This window comes from Bison bison, unplaced genomic scaffold (assembly GCF_000754665.1).
Source record: "Bison bison bison isolate TAMUID 2011002044 unplaced genomic scaffold, Bison_UMD1.0 scf7180017864093, whole genome shotgun sequence".
In the NCBI taxonomy this organism is placed as follows: domain Eukaryota; kingdom Metazoa; phylum Chordata; class Mammalia; order Artiodactyla; family Bovidae; genus Bison; species Bison bison.
In genome coordinates this window covers 1,269,946-1,282,252 of record NW_011494665.1, presented here as the reverse complement: position 1 = coordinate 1,282,252, position 12,307 = coordinate 1,269,946, and the positions used below count along the sequence as shown (strand labels likewise).

Below are 12,307 nucleotides of genomic sequence, written 5' to 3'. Positions count from 1 at the left end.
TAGGCTTAATCCTTGACTTTTTTAACTCAATGTTTTTTTTAGTTTTATGTATTTATTTGGCTGCACTGGGTCTTTGTGCTTTGCACAGGCTTTCTCTAGTTGCAGGGAGGAGGGGCTACTCTTGCTTGCGGCACATGGGCTCCTCTGGGGAAGCACAGGCTCTAGGCACACCGGCTTCAGTAGCTGCAGAACTCGGGCTCAGTGGTTGAGGCTCGCAGGCACCAGAGCTCTGGCTCAATAGTTGCGGCCCATGGGCTTAGTTGATCCTCAGCCTGAGGAAGCTTCCTGGACTAGGGATCAAACCTGTGTCTCCTGTATTGGCAGGCAGATTCTTATCCACTGCACCATCAGGGAAGTCCAATCCTTGACTCGAAACAGTTACCTTCAAGAGAATGGTGACATAGTGATTGACTCAAACTTATCAGAATCCACTCCTAGAGCTGAAGATGGAGTTAGCTTCTTCCAAGTCATGAGAGCTCTGTTGAGAAGAAATGGACACGAACAAAATTAAGTTCTTTAGAAAGGAAGAGGGGTGCTTCTCTGGTGGCTCAGTGGTAAAGAGTCTACCTGCCAATGCAGGAGACACTGGTTTGATCCCTGGCCCGGGAAGATTCCACATGCCATGGAACAACTAAGCTGATGCTCCACAGCTGTTGAGCCTGTGCTCTAGAGCCCTGGAGCTGTAACTACTGAAGCCCCTGCACTCTAGAGCCCTTGCTCTGCAACAAGAGAAGCCACCACAATGAGAAGCACCTGCACCCCAAGTAGAGAGTACCTCTTAACAAAACTAGAGAAAAGCCCTCGTAGCAATGAAGACGCAGCACAGCCAAAAATAAATACATTTTAAAAATTATTTTTAAAAAAAAGGAAGAAGGGGACATGGATACTATGAAAACAACCAAACACGGTCACAAAACTACTGGACCTTTTCTTCTATGGCTTACCCATGACCACCTTCTACTGAAGACATCTAATTTCAGATCTTCAAGACCAGGTCTCTTTCCAGACTCTTCCAACTGCATATAGGGTTGCTGTACCCAAGTGGTTCACAAATTTTTCAACCTTGTTTTCCTCCTGTATTTTCTGATGCCAATGTGATACATGTATCCAGCCATCCAATCATGTACCCTTCATTCACTTAATTCCTCAAGATTGCCGAGTAGTCAACCTAATTCCTCCCTTTTCTTCTTCCTTTTTTTTATTGGCCTCGCCATGAGGTATGTGGAATCTAGTTTCCAGTCGTTCATTGTTCAGTTGCTATTATTTGTGAGCTCATGGACTGCAGCATGCCAGTCTTCCCTGTCCTTCACTAGCTCCTGGAGTTTGCTCAAATTCATGTCAATTGAATCAATGATGCTATCTAGCCATCTCATCCTCTGCCACCCTCTTCTCCTTTTGTCTTTAATCTTTCCCAGCATCAGGATCTTTTCCAATGAGTTGGTTCTTCACATCAGGTGGCCAAAGTATTGGATCTTCAGCTTCAGGATCAGTCCTTCCAATGAATATTCCGGGTTTATTTCCTTTAGGATTGACTGGTTTGATCTTCTTGCTGTCCAAGGGACTCTCAAGAGTTTTCTCGAGCACCACATTCAAAAGCATCAATTCTTTGGCACTCAGCTTTCTTTAGAGTCCAATTCTCACATCCATACATGACTACTGGAAAAATGATAGTTTTGACTATACAGACCTATGTTAGCAAACTAATGTCTCTGCTTTTTAATATGCTGCCCAGGTTGGTCATAGCTTTTCTTCCAAGGAGCAAGCAAGCATCTTTTAATTTCATGGCTGCAGTCACCATCTGTAGTGATTTAGGAGCCCAAGAAATAAAGTCTGTCACTCTTTTCATTGTTTCCCCATCTATTTTCCATGAAGTGATACGGCCAGATGCCATAATCTTAGTTTTTGGAATGTTGAATTTTAAGCCAACTTTTCACTCTCCTCTTTCACCTTCATCAGGAGGCTCTTTAGTTCCTCTTCACTTTCTGCCATTAGAGTGGTATCATCTACATATCTGAGGTTGTTGGTATTTCTCCTGGCAATCTTGATTCCAGCTTGTGCTTCATCCAGCTCGGCAGTTTGCCTGATGTACTCTGCATATATGTTAAATAAACAGGGTGACAATATACAGCCTTGTCATACTCCTTTCCCAGTTTTGAACCAGTCAGTTGTTCCATGTCCAGTTCTAACTGTTGCTTCTTGAACCACATACAAGTTTCTCAGGAGACAGGTAAGGTAGTCAGGTATTCCTGGCTCTTTAAGAATTTTCCACAGTTTTTTGTGATCTACACAGTTAAAGGCTTTATAGTAGTCAGTGAAGCAGAAGTAGAGATTTTTCTGGTAATCCCTTGCTTTCTCTATGATCCAACGAATGTTGGCAATTTGATCTCTGGTTTCTCTTCCTTTTCTAAACCCATCTTGTACATCTGGAAGTTCTCAGTTCACAGACTGGTGAAGCCTAGCTTGAAGGATTTTGAGCATAATCAAACCTGTGTCTCCTGTGGTGGAAGGACGACCAGGGAAGTCCTTCTTCCCTCTTCTTATTACATCCCGAGTCAATTAATTCTATTTCTTAAATATAATCCATATTCCTTCCCTCCTCTACTTCCTAACTATCTTAGCACCTGTTTACAAAAGCCTTCTAACTGATATTTCTTCTCCTGCCATTCTTGGCCTCTTTGAAACGATCTTTCACATTGTCAATAGACAAAAAATAGATGTGATTCTGTCATTGCTTAGATTAAAAACTTTTAGTGGCTTCTCATTCTGGCACATGAAAGAGTAGAGATGGTGGCTGATTGGGCTGATGTGAGGTTAGAGATCTGGATTAGGGTCTCCTACTTCTGGGGCTTCCCAGGTGACATTAGTAGTAAAGAACCCACCTGCCCGTGCAGGAGGCGTAAGAGAGGTAAGTCCAATCCCTGGGTCGGGAAGATCTCCTGGAGGAGGGCATGGCAACCCACTCCAGTATTCTTGCCTGGAGAATCCCACGGACAGAGGAAACTGGAAGGCTACAGTCCATAAGGTCGCAAAGGGTAGGACAAGACTGAAGTGACTTAACACATATGTCCATTACTGAAAACTTAAACTTTTGGGGGTTTTAGAACAGTAACCCCCGGAAGAGGCTCTGGTCATCTACATGCGTGTGGAAGTATCTGCCCCATTCCTTTCTCAGGAAGATGAACACCTGTCATCTGCCATGGAAACCTATCTTTCAGGTGGGGGGGCCTCAGAAGACAGAAAGTCTAGGATTCTCAGAGCCACAGCCTGGGACCCCCAGTGTGAGGTGCTCTAGAGTGAACTTGGTCCCGAGCAAATGGAGTTAGCAATGAGGCTGTCCTCTTTCAGAGGAGCACTGCTAGGACTGCAGGCTAGGCAGGCAGGACTCGGCTGCAGTGCAGATGAACCTGGAATGCTGAACATGTGCGGGGAAGAACAGGTGCTTCTGTGAGGCAAAGGGGAAGGGACGGCCTTGGCCTGGCAGTCAGCAGGGCTCTTCCCCCCACGGTTGCTGCTCTACCATTCCACAGCGGTGATCCCTTCCTTTTCATTGTTGAGCAGCATTCCATTGTGCGAAAACACCACCGTCTATTTACTCATTTACCTCATGGAAAATTAGATTATCCACTTGAGTTCTTTCCTATTTTAAGCTACTTCAAATAAAGCTGCTGTGAACACTGGTGTACTTCATGTGAGTATGTACTTTCATTCTTCTTGAGTTAAATGCTTAGGAATAGAGTGACTAGGACATATGAGGTGCATGTTTAACTTTTTAGAAAATACCAAATTGCTTTACAAAGTGATTATACAATTTTACATTCCTATCAGGAATGTATGAAAGTTTTGGTACCCTACTTCTTCACCAGCAGTTGGTATGATCAGTATTTTTGTTTTTGTTTTTGTTTTTCATTTGAGACATTCTAATCAGAAAATAGTACTGTCTCACTGTGGTTAGTCTTTGCATTTCCCTGGGGGCTAATGATGTTGAGTGTCTTCTCATGTGTTTATTTGCTATCCCTATATCTTCTTTGATGAACTATCTGTTCAAATCCTTTACCCTGTTTAAAAAATAAGGTGGTTTTCTTATTATCAAAATTTGAGAATTCTTTAGATATTCTAGACATGTTTCTTTATAAGTTCTGTGATCTGCAAATGTTTTCTTAGTCTGTGGTTTACCTGTTCATTCTCTTAACAGTATTTTTCAAAGACCAGAAGTTCCAGGCTTGTGGTTGCCAAGGGAGAGGGGTTGGGGAGGGATAGATTGGAAGTTTGGGATTAGCAGATACAAACTATTATATATAGAATGGATAAACAAGGTTCTACTGTATAGCACAGGGAACTATATTCAATATCCTGTAATAATAAACCATAATGGGAGAGAATATGAAAAGGGATATATATTTTAAATATAGCTGAATCACTTTGCTGTACACCAGAAACTAACACAACATTGCAAATAAAGTATACTTCAAGAGGGCACTTCCCTGGCTGTCCAGTGGTTAAGACTTTGCCTTCCAAAGCAGGGAGTGCAAATTCAATCTCTGGTCAGGGAGCTAAGACAAAAGCAACATTGTAACAAATTCAAAAGAGACAAAAGAAAAAAAAAAACACTCTGATTTTAAATAAAGTATACTTCAATAAAAAATAAACTGAAAAAAAAAACAAAACCAAGAGCAGAGTTCTTCATTTCAATGAAGCCCAATTATTCACTTTTTGCAGTTAGACTGTGCTTTTGATGTTGTATCTAAGAACTTTTTGCCTAACCCAAGGTCATAAAAATGTCTCCTTTGTTTTCTTTTAGAAGTTTTGGCATTTTAGGCTTTATATTTAAAAATCTATGATCTTAAAGATCTATGATCCATTTTTGAGTTAATCTTTGTTCTTGGTGAGAGGTAGGGATCAAAGTTCTCTCACGCACGCTCTTTTTAATGTGAGTATTCAGTTGTTATAGAACCAGTTGTTGAAAAGACTATTGTTCTTCAGTGAGTTGCCTTTGCACTTTTGGCAAAAATCAGTTGACTGTAAACGTGTGGGCCTATTTCAAGACTCTCAGCTCCGTGGATTTGTATGTCTAACCTTTTGCTGATACCACGTTGTCTTGACTACTGCAGCTTTATAGTAAGTCTTGGAATTGGGTACATGACTACTCCAATTTTATTATCTTTATACTAAATTGTTTTGGCTCTTTTACAAAATCATTTGGCTATTTGCTTTTCCACATGAATTTTAGAATCAACTTGTCAGTTTCTCTTTGAAAAAGCTGCTAGAATTTTGACTAGAATTGCATTGAATCTACAGACCCATTATGAGGAGAATTGACGTCTTATTATTGAGTCTTCAAACTCATGAGCACAGTATGCCTCTCTATCCATTTATTAAAATCTAAATTTCTCTCAGCAGTCATTTATAGTTTTCAATATATCAGTACTGTACACCTCTTGTCAGATTTATCTCTAAGATTTTTATTTTTTATTTTTGATGCTCTAGCAGCTTCATCTTAATATGGAAAATAAGCGGTGGATCACCATCTCTGCTTTTGTAATTTTTCTGTAAATATAAAGCTATGCCAAAATACAAAGTTGAGAGGAAAAAATAATCCCTTGCCTTGGGGAAAAAAAATAAAGTTGAGAGAGAGCGACAGAGATTGGTTCAGAAGTTTGGTGAAGAACCCACCTGCCAATGCAGGAGACATAAGAGACGTGGGTCCAATCCCTGGGTTGGAAAGATGCCCTGGAGGAGGGCATGGCAACCCACTTCAGTATCCTTGCCCAGAAAATCCCATGGACAGAGGAGCCTGGCGGGCTAGAGTCCACAGGGTTGCAGAGTCGGACGTGACAGAAGTGACTTAGAACGCACGCTCCTACTTCGGCCACTCGGCAGTCCTCCAAGCAGTCTCTGTTCGCTTTAGTTCAGTCGCTAAGTCTCTGCCTCCACCGTAAATACAGATGCAAAGATTCCTTCTCTTTATGTTTTTGGGCAAAGATCCATTCTCTTTATGCTCTGTGGAGGGATAGCTCAGTCCTATCCTCCTTCTCCCCCAGTTCTTCTTTCCTAGGCTTTGGAGTGCAGGACAGGGATGTGGGGTTGAAAAGACACGTGGACTGCACAAGGGGAGGGTGTTCAGGTGACTAAGGGGAAGGCCCAGATGTTACAAGTCCCTTTTATGGAAGGGAGACTCTGTGATCTACCACTGCAGAATCCCTGGATTCTGAGATTGAAAAGGGGGCTGGAAAAGAATGGCTCTGGAGGGTAATATGAACATGAGAGACGGAAAAATAATTTTTATTGAATCCAGTTCCTCCTCCTCTCTCAGGAGTTGTGGGTGAAGACCACTGACAGCGGAATTGTCACTATCCCTCTGTGCATATCCTGCTGCTGTTTTCCGTGGGGCTTCCTAGGGACAGGGTCTGGCACTCTAGAAAGAGATTAGAGGTGGAAAGAAATGCCCAAAGGGTTTTGTGATGGATTGGAAAGAGCTAGAGTCTAGCAGTCAGAAGATTTTATCTCAAATCCTGACTCTGACACTACTTCCTGGTGCCCTTGGGCAAGTCACTTTCACTCTCTATAAAATGAGGAGTTGAACAAAATGATGTAAAGGATTCCACCCACCTCAAAGAGCTTACTGTATTTCCTGAGGAGAGGGATCATGTAATGTTTTTGTCTCCCCAACGTCTAGCACAATGCCTGACACATAGTAAGTGTTCAAGAGATGCTGTGATTCGTGAATGAGTGGATGGATCAAGGAGGGAACTAACAAGACACTAAAATGAAAGGGCCCAAAGGGAAGTTCTTAAACTCAGTCAGCTGGTGGCACCACCTCTCTATATAACCACAAGGGAGTGTTGCTAGTCTCAGACCAAGGGAAAGGATTTAGATTAGAAACACATAAAGGTAAAAAAAAAAAAAAAAGAAAGAAATGACCAGAGGACCGGATATTTCAAATGGAAAGCAGAGCCCTGAAATTGACCCAGCTTCTGTTTTCCAAGTCAAGGGACAATAGGTCCCACGCATTGAAAGATATGGTGGCTGCCAGATCAGCATGGTGATGCTGGATGCTGAAAAGCAGTTGTGAAGGAGGCAGTGATTAACAAGTCACACAGGGCCAGTCGTGAGGCTGGGAGGCGGCCCCTGGGGCTCACCTGAACTTGGGCTGGACACTCCCTTCACATCCACCCCTTGCCAGCGAACCCAAACATCTGGGCACCCATTCTGAATCTCTTTCACCCCTGGGTCTCTCCTACAGGGTTCATCAAACCCGCTGCTGATTATCCTGAAAGGGTCCCTTTCCTCCCCCAGCACTCAAGGAAACTGAACGTCAAACATCTTAATTCGCAGGCAGAGGGCAAGAAGGTGGTTGAATATTTTTGCAAAAGCCTCATTCTTCCTACCCCTCACCCCCATCACAGCAAATTCTGCAACGGGTAAGGATACAGGCACAAAAGGCGAGGAGCCACTGAAGCACGCACCCCATTTAGCACTGAGATCGTGGGGAGACAGGATGAGGCATCGTAAGGGTGTTTCTCAGCATCCACAGCTCTGAAATGGGGTTTGGGGGTTGGAGGAGACAGTGGGGGTTACCGCTGATCTCTGCCTCCACAGATTAGACCAGGGAAGGGTGAAATGGCCGTGGGAGTGAGAGGTCAGCAGGACTGCTTAGCAGGGAGAGGCCTGAGGGCATGCCCCAGGCCTGCTCAGGTCCTCATCGGCTCCAGTGGGGAGGGAACAGGAAGCTGTGACTTCCTCTCCCCTTTTCCTCCCTGCCCTCAACCTCAAGGTCACTGGCTGCTGCAGTGAATTCCAACCTGTTTTAGTTGGCATTGTTCCCCAGGCACGATGATCAGAGCTGCTCATTATAAGAAGGGAGTCACTTGCTCCCTCCTGCCACAGATGCCCCCAACTTTTCCTTTGAAATAGTAATCATTCACATTCACGCAAATAGCCATGAACAAGGGGCTTTTTCACAGGTGTTCTCTCATTTTGTCACACCCATTCTGTAAATTTTAAGCGAGGAAACTGAGGCTCAGGAGAGTAAAGTAATTCACCCACAGTCACACAGCCAGCAGGGAGCAGCCCTGGGACTCCAGAACCTCTCCTCTTTCTCTCAGATCCTATTCTGATTCTCTGCCTCTGTGCACACTCCCAGGCCCCTTCCTCCAGGCCCCAAGGGAACATTTGCTGCAGAGAAGGGGGCCCCTGAACACCAGACGGAGTAGAGGGGGGCTCCAACTCAGTTCCTGTCACCCCTGAGGTGGGGTATTTGTGGCCTCTCCCCGAAGCGGAGGTGTGGGGCTGCCCTCCGTAGCAGGATCATTCTCCCTCCCCCCTTCCCACTCTTTCACATGGGGCTCTACACACAGAGACGCACACATGCATGCACACACAGGCACACATGCACACACACGTTTGTGCCAATGTTCACCTCTCCCTCACCTGCCCCACCCACCACCAAGACCAACAGAGAAGAAGGCTGTCCTGTTGTCCACAGCCCGCCCCCTTAGGTGTGGGCGTGGGCTGGGTCTCCAGGCAGCCAGAGGCCCTGAGAGCAGCAGTCAAGCGCTCTGATCCAGTGTCCTGCTGAACGCCTTAGGTGCCCCCTGCCAGGCTGGTAAGGCACTCACTGGCCCCTCTGCCCAGCACCACTGATGTCGGATGCCCTGCGATGCCCACGCCCAACACCTCTGCCCCCCTGCCCGCTTTCTGGGTCAACGCTTCTGGAGGCAGCGTGCTGAGTGCTGCTGATGCCACGATGCCTGTTGGATTCCTAGCCCTGAGGGTCTCGGTTGCCCTGGCCTATGGGCTTGTGGGGGCTGTCGGCTTGCTGGGAAATTTGGCCGTGCCGTGGGTGCTGGGTAACTGTGCTCAGCGAGCCCCTTGCCCACCTTCTGACACTTTCGTCTTCAACCTGGCTCTGGCAGACCTGGGGCTGGCACTCACCCTCCCCTTCTGGGCAGCCGAGTCGGCACTGGACTTCCACTGGCCCTTCGGAGGTGCCCTCTGCAAGATGGTCCTAACGGCCACCGTCCTCAACATCTACGCCAGCATCTTCCTCATCACAGCGTTGAGTGTCGCCCGGTACTGGGTGGTGGCCATGGCTGCAGGGCCAGGCACCCACCTCTCGCTCTTCTGGGCCCGTGTAGCCACCCTGGCCATGTGGGTGGCAGCTTCTCTGGTGACGGTGCCCACAGCTGTCTTTGGGGCCGAGGGCGAGGTGAGTGGCGTGCGCCTGTGCCTGCTGCGTTTCCCCAGCAGGTATTGGCTGGGGGCCTACCAGCTGCAGAGGGTGGTCCTGGCCTTTATGGTGCCACTGAGCATCATCACCACCAGCTACCTGCTGCTGCTGGCCTTCCTGAGGCGGCGGCGGCGGCGATGGCAGGACAGCAGGGGCGTGGCCCACTCCATCCGCATCCTTCTGGCCTCCTTCTTCCTCTGCTGGTTCCCCAACCATGTGGTCACGCTCTGGGGTGTCCTGGTGAAGTTTGACCTGGTGCCCTGGGACAGCACTTTCTACACCGTCCACACCTATGTCTTTCCCGTCACCACCTGCCTGGCGCACACCAACAGCTGCCTCAACCCCGTGCTGTACTGCCTTCTCAGGCAGGAGCCCCGGCGGGCCCTGGCAGACACCTTCAGGGATCTGCGAGCAAGGCTGTGGCCCCAGGGTCGGGGCTGGGTGGAACAGGTGGCCCTAAAGGAAATGGGCAGGCGGTGGACGGAGAGCACCCCTCAGGAGGGTGGCCTTTCTACCATGCTCACCAACCTGGACAAAGGGAACCCTGGGTGAAGGGGCAAGTTAAACCCCCTCCTCTTTCTGGTTATCTGCCAAGTACAGGATCCACGCGTCCTAGGGAAAGAGAGGTTGGCCTCTCTGCCTTGATGCAACACCCTCAGGGAAAGTCTGATCTTTGATCCCCAGCTCTGGCTATGGGGAAAGGCAGGCGGCCCAGGGCCCAGGTCAGGGCTGGGTACGACCAAGCTCAATCTCCACGTGGCAATGGGAATCGAAGAATAAACCTCTGGATTATCCACAAAGTGTCTGCACCTTTCATCTCAGTTCCCCTTCTAGGTCAGTGTGGCCAAAAGGATTCTTTGCCGCTTTTCTGCCTTCTGTGAGAATTCCCAGGAAAATTTCCCTATGGGTTCTAGACTAATTGAGTCATAGGTCAGTAACTATCTCCCTCCGTCCTCTCCATCTTCCCTCCCTCACCTCAAATGGGGTGTACCCTTGTCCTTCTCTGGTGCTGAGGCCAAATATGCCCTCCTCCCTTGGCCATCTCTACCTTCTTACCATCTCAGTAGCACCTGTAGAAACTTGGTGCCCACAGACACCTCCGAGGCAAAAGCTGCAGTTCCCCCTGCTGTCTGCAGGACCTTGCCGGATCCCTATCTCCAGCCAAGCCTGGAGTGCAAACCCCTGCTTCTGGCTGGGAGTACCTTGTCTCTCCTTAAATCAGGATTTGGAGGAAGAAGTGAAGATAAGGACAAGCCAAGGACATGGGTGGGGCATAGAGAGGTGAGATTCAGAAAGGGGCTGGGAGAAGAGGTGGCTGAAGGTGCAGATGTGTGCGTGCTCAGTTGTGTCCAACTCTGAGACTCCATGGACTACAGCCCACCAGGCTCCTCTGTCTATGGGGTTTTCCCAGCAGCAATCCTGGAGTGGGTAGCCACTTTCTTCTCCAGGGGATCTCCCCAATCCAGGGATCAAAGCCACGATTCTCCACCACTGCACCACTTGGGTACCAGGATGAAAGTGCAGAAAGAGGTGCTAGTCTTCCTCCTGCCCACGTTCTTAGCTCAGAGCATCAACTCAGGTGTCAGAACACCTGGATTCACCTCCTAGGCCTGACACTAACCAGCTGAGGGACCTCAGTAAGTTAAATAGTTCTCTGTACCTGTTTTCTCAACTTAAGTTGGGCTGTTAAGGATTTAATGGTGCCTGGAATAGATTCTTACACTCCACATGGGCTTCCCAGGTGGTACTAGTGGTAAAGAACCCGCCTGCCAAAGCAGGAGACTTAAGAGATGCGAGTTCAATCCCTGGGTCGGGAAGGTCCCCTGGAGGAGGGCATGGCCACCCACTCGTTTTCTTGCCTGGAGAATCCCATGGACAGAGGAGCCTGGCAGGCTACAGTCCACAGGGTCACAAAGAATCGGACACGACTAAAGCGACTTGGCACCCAAGCACACCCTGTGTAAAATGGAAACAGAGATAAGGAAAAGGAGGAAATAAGGGGGGTAACTGGGAGACAGTGACTGGAAACCATAAAGATCTTTTCTGGAATTTTTACAAGTTCTGGAGTGAAATTAAAGTCACAAAAGGAAATGAGTGAGGGGGTGGCCCCTAATAAAGGTGTGCACTAAAGGGAGGGGTTCCCCTTTGGTTTCTTTTTTTTTTTTTCCCCCCTTTGGTTTCTGTATCCATATATCCATGGATTTGCAGCAAAGACAACAGTCAGCCATCAGAAGGGATGTTCAAGGTTGGGGGCAGCCCTTGGAAAGGACGGAGGTGACAGAGGGAAAATGGAGTGGAATTTCCACTGCCATTGCCCCACCCCATGCTCTAACAGGTCTTCTGACCCAGGAGGACTCTGGCCACTCAAGATCCCAGGGCAATAGCTGGGCACAGCACCTCCCAAGTGCGTGGAGCTACTTCTGGAAGGGACACCCCCCTGCACCAGCTCCATCCAGTTGCTGAACAGAAGAGGCTCTAAAGAGTCACCTAATTCACAACATATTAAGCCATGCTAAAGAGATTTAATTAGCCTCTTGATGTTTAATTTCCTCTCTCTGATAATGTTTAAACTGGTATCAAAACTCCAGATCTGTTCCCAGCCAATTCAGGATGGAAAATCCTCCCCCACTCAAGTGCCCTTCTTCCCACCCCCTGCAGCTCCTCCAATGGCTCCGGAGCTGTTGGGGCTCCGGATATTGACTCCTCTGGGGGCATCAGTGCTTTATGGGTTTTATGGGACCCAGAGGTAAATATTGACAAAATTTAAACAGGTCCAAGTCAGAGGTGAATGAATGCATGCAGACCCACCCCCAGGGACGGGAGATGGAGGGAACGGTGCAGTGGAGAGGGGGCACAACTGTGGCAAGAGACTGGGCTCTGGAGCACAAGCCCAACAGCTTCAAAACTGCCAATAGGACCGACAGAGAGCAAGACTGTTTCCAAAAACGGGAACAGAGAGGGGACAACAGACAGAATGCTGAGAGATGTGACTGCCACGTCAGAGAAATTTGTGTCATGTTCTGGGATCGCGGATGAGGGGGTTTCAGCCCAGGGATAGCAGGAGGGACAGCAAAGCTGTCC

General features: G+C 47.8%; 1 protein-coding gene across 1 annotated transcript; it reads left to right on the top strand.

Annotated features, from left to right (window-relative positions):
- The first annotated feature begins 5,364 nt into the window (after positions 1–5,364).
- Positions 5,365–10,622, top strand: RXFP4 (relaxin/insulin-like family peptide receptor 4). Its single transcript, XM_010838264.1, has one exon. It carries the CDS (start codon positions 8,657–8,659, stop codon positions 9,776–9,778), a length of 1,122 nt encoding a protein of 373 aa, XP_010836566.1. The 5' UTR covers positions 5,365–8,656; the 3' UTR covers positions 9,779–10,622.
- Positions 10,623–12,307: the final 1,685 nt, after the last annotated feature.

Excerpts from the sequence above, each read along its gene's own strand:
- RXFP4 (XM_010838264.1), top strand. The coding sequence starts at position 8,657 with ATGCCCACGCCCAACACCTCTGCCCCCCTGCCCGCTTTCTGGGTCAAC.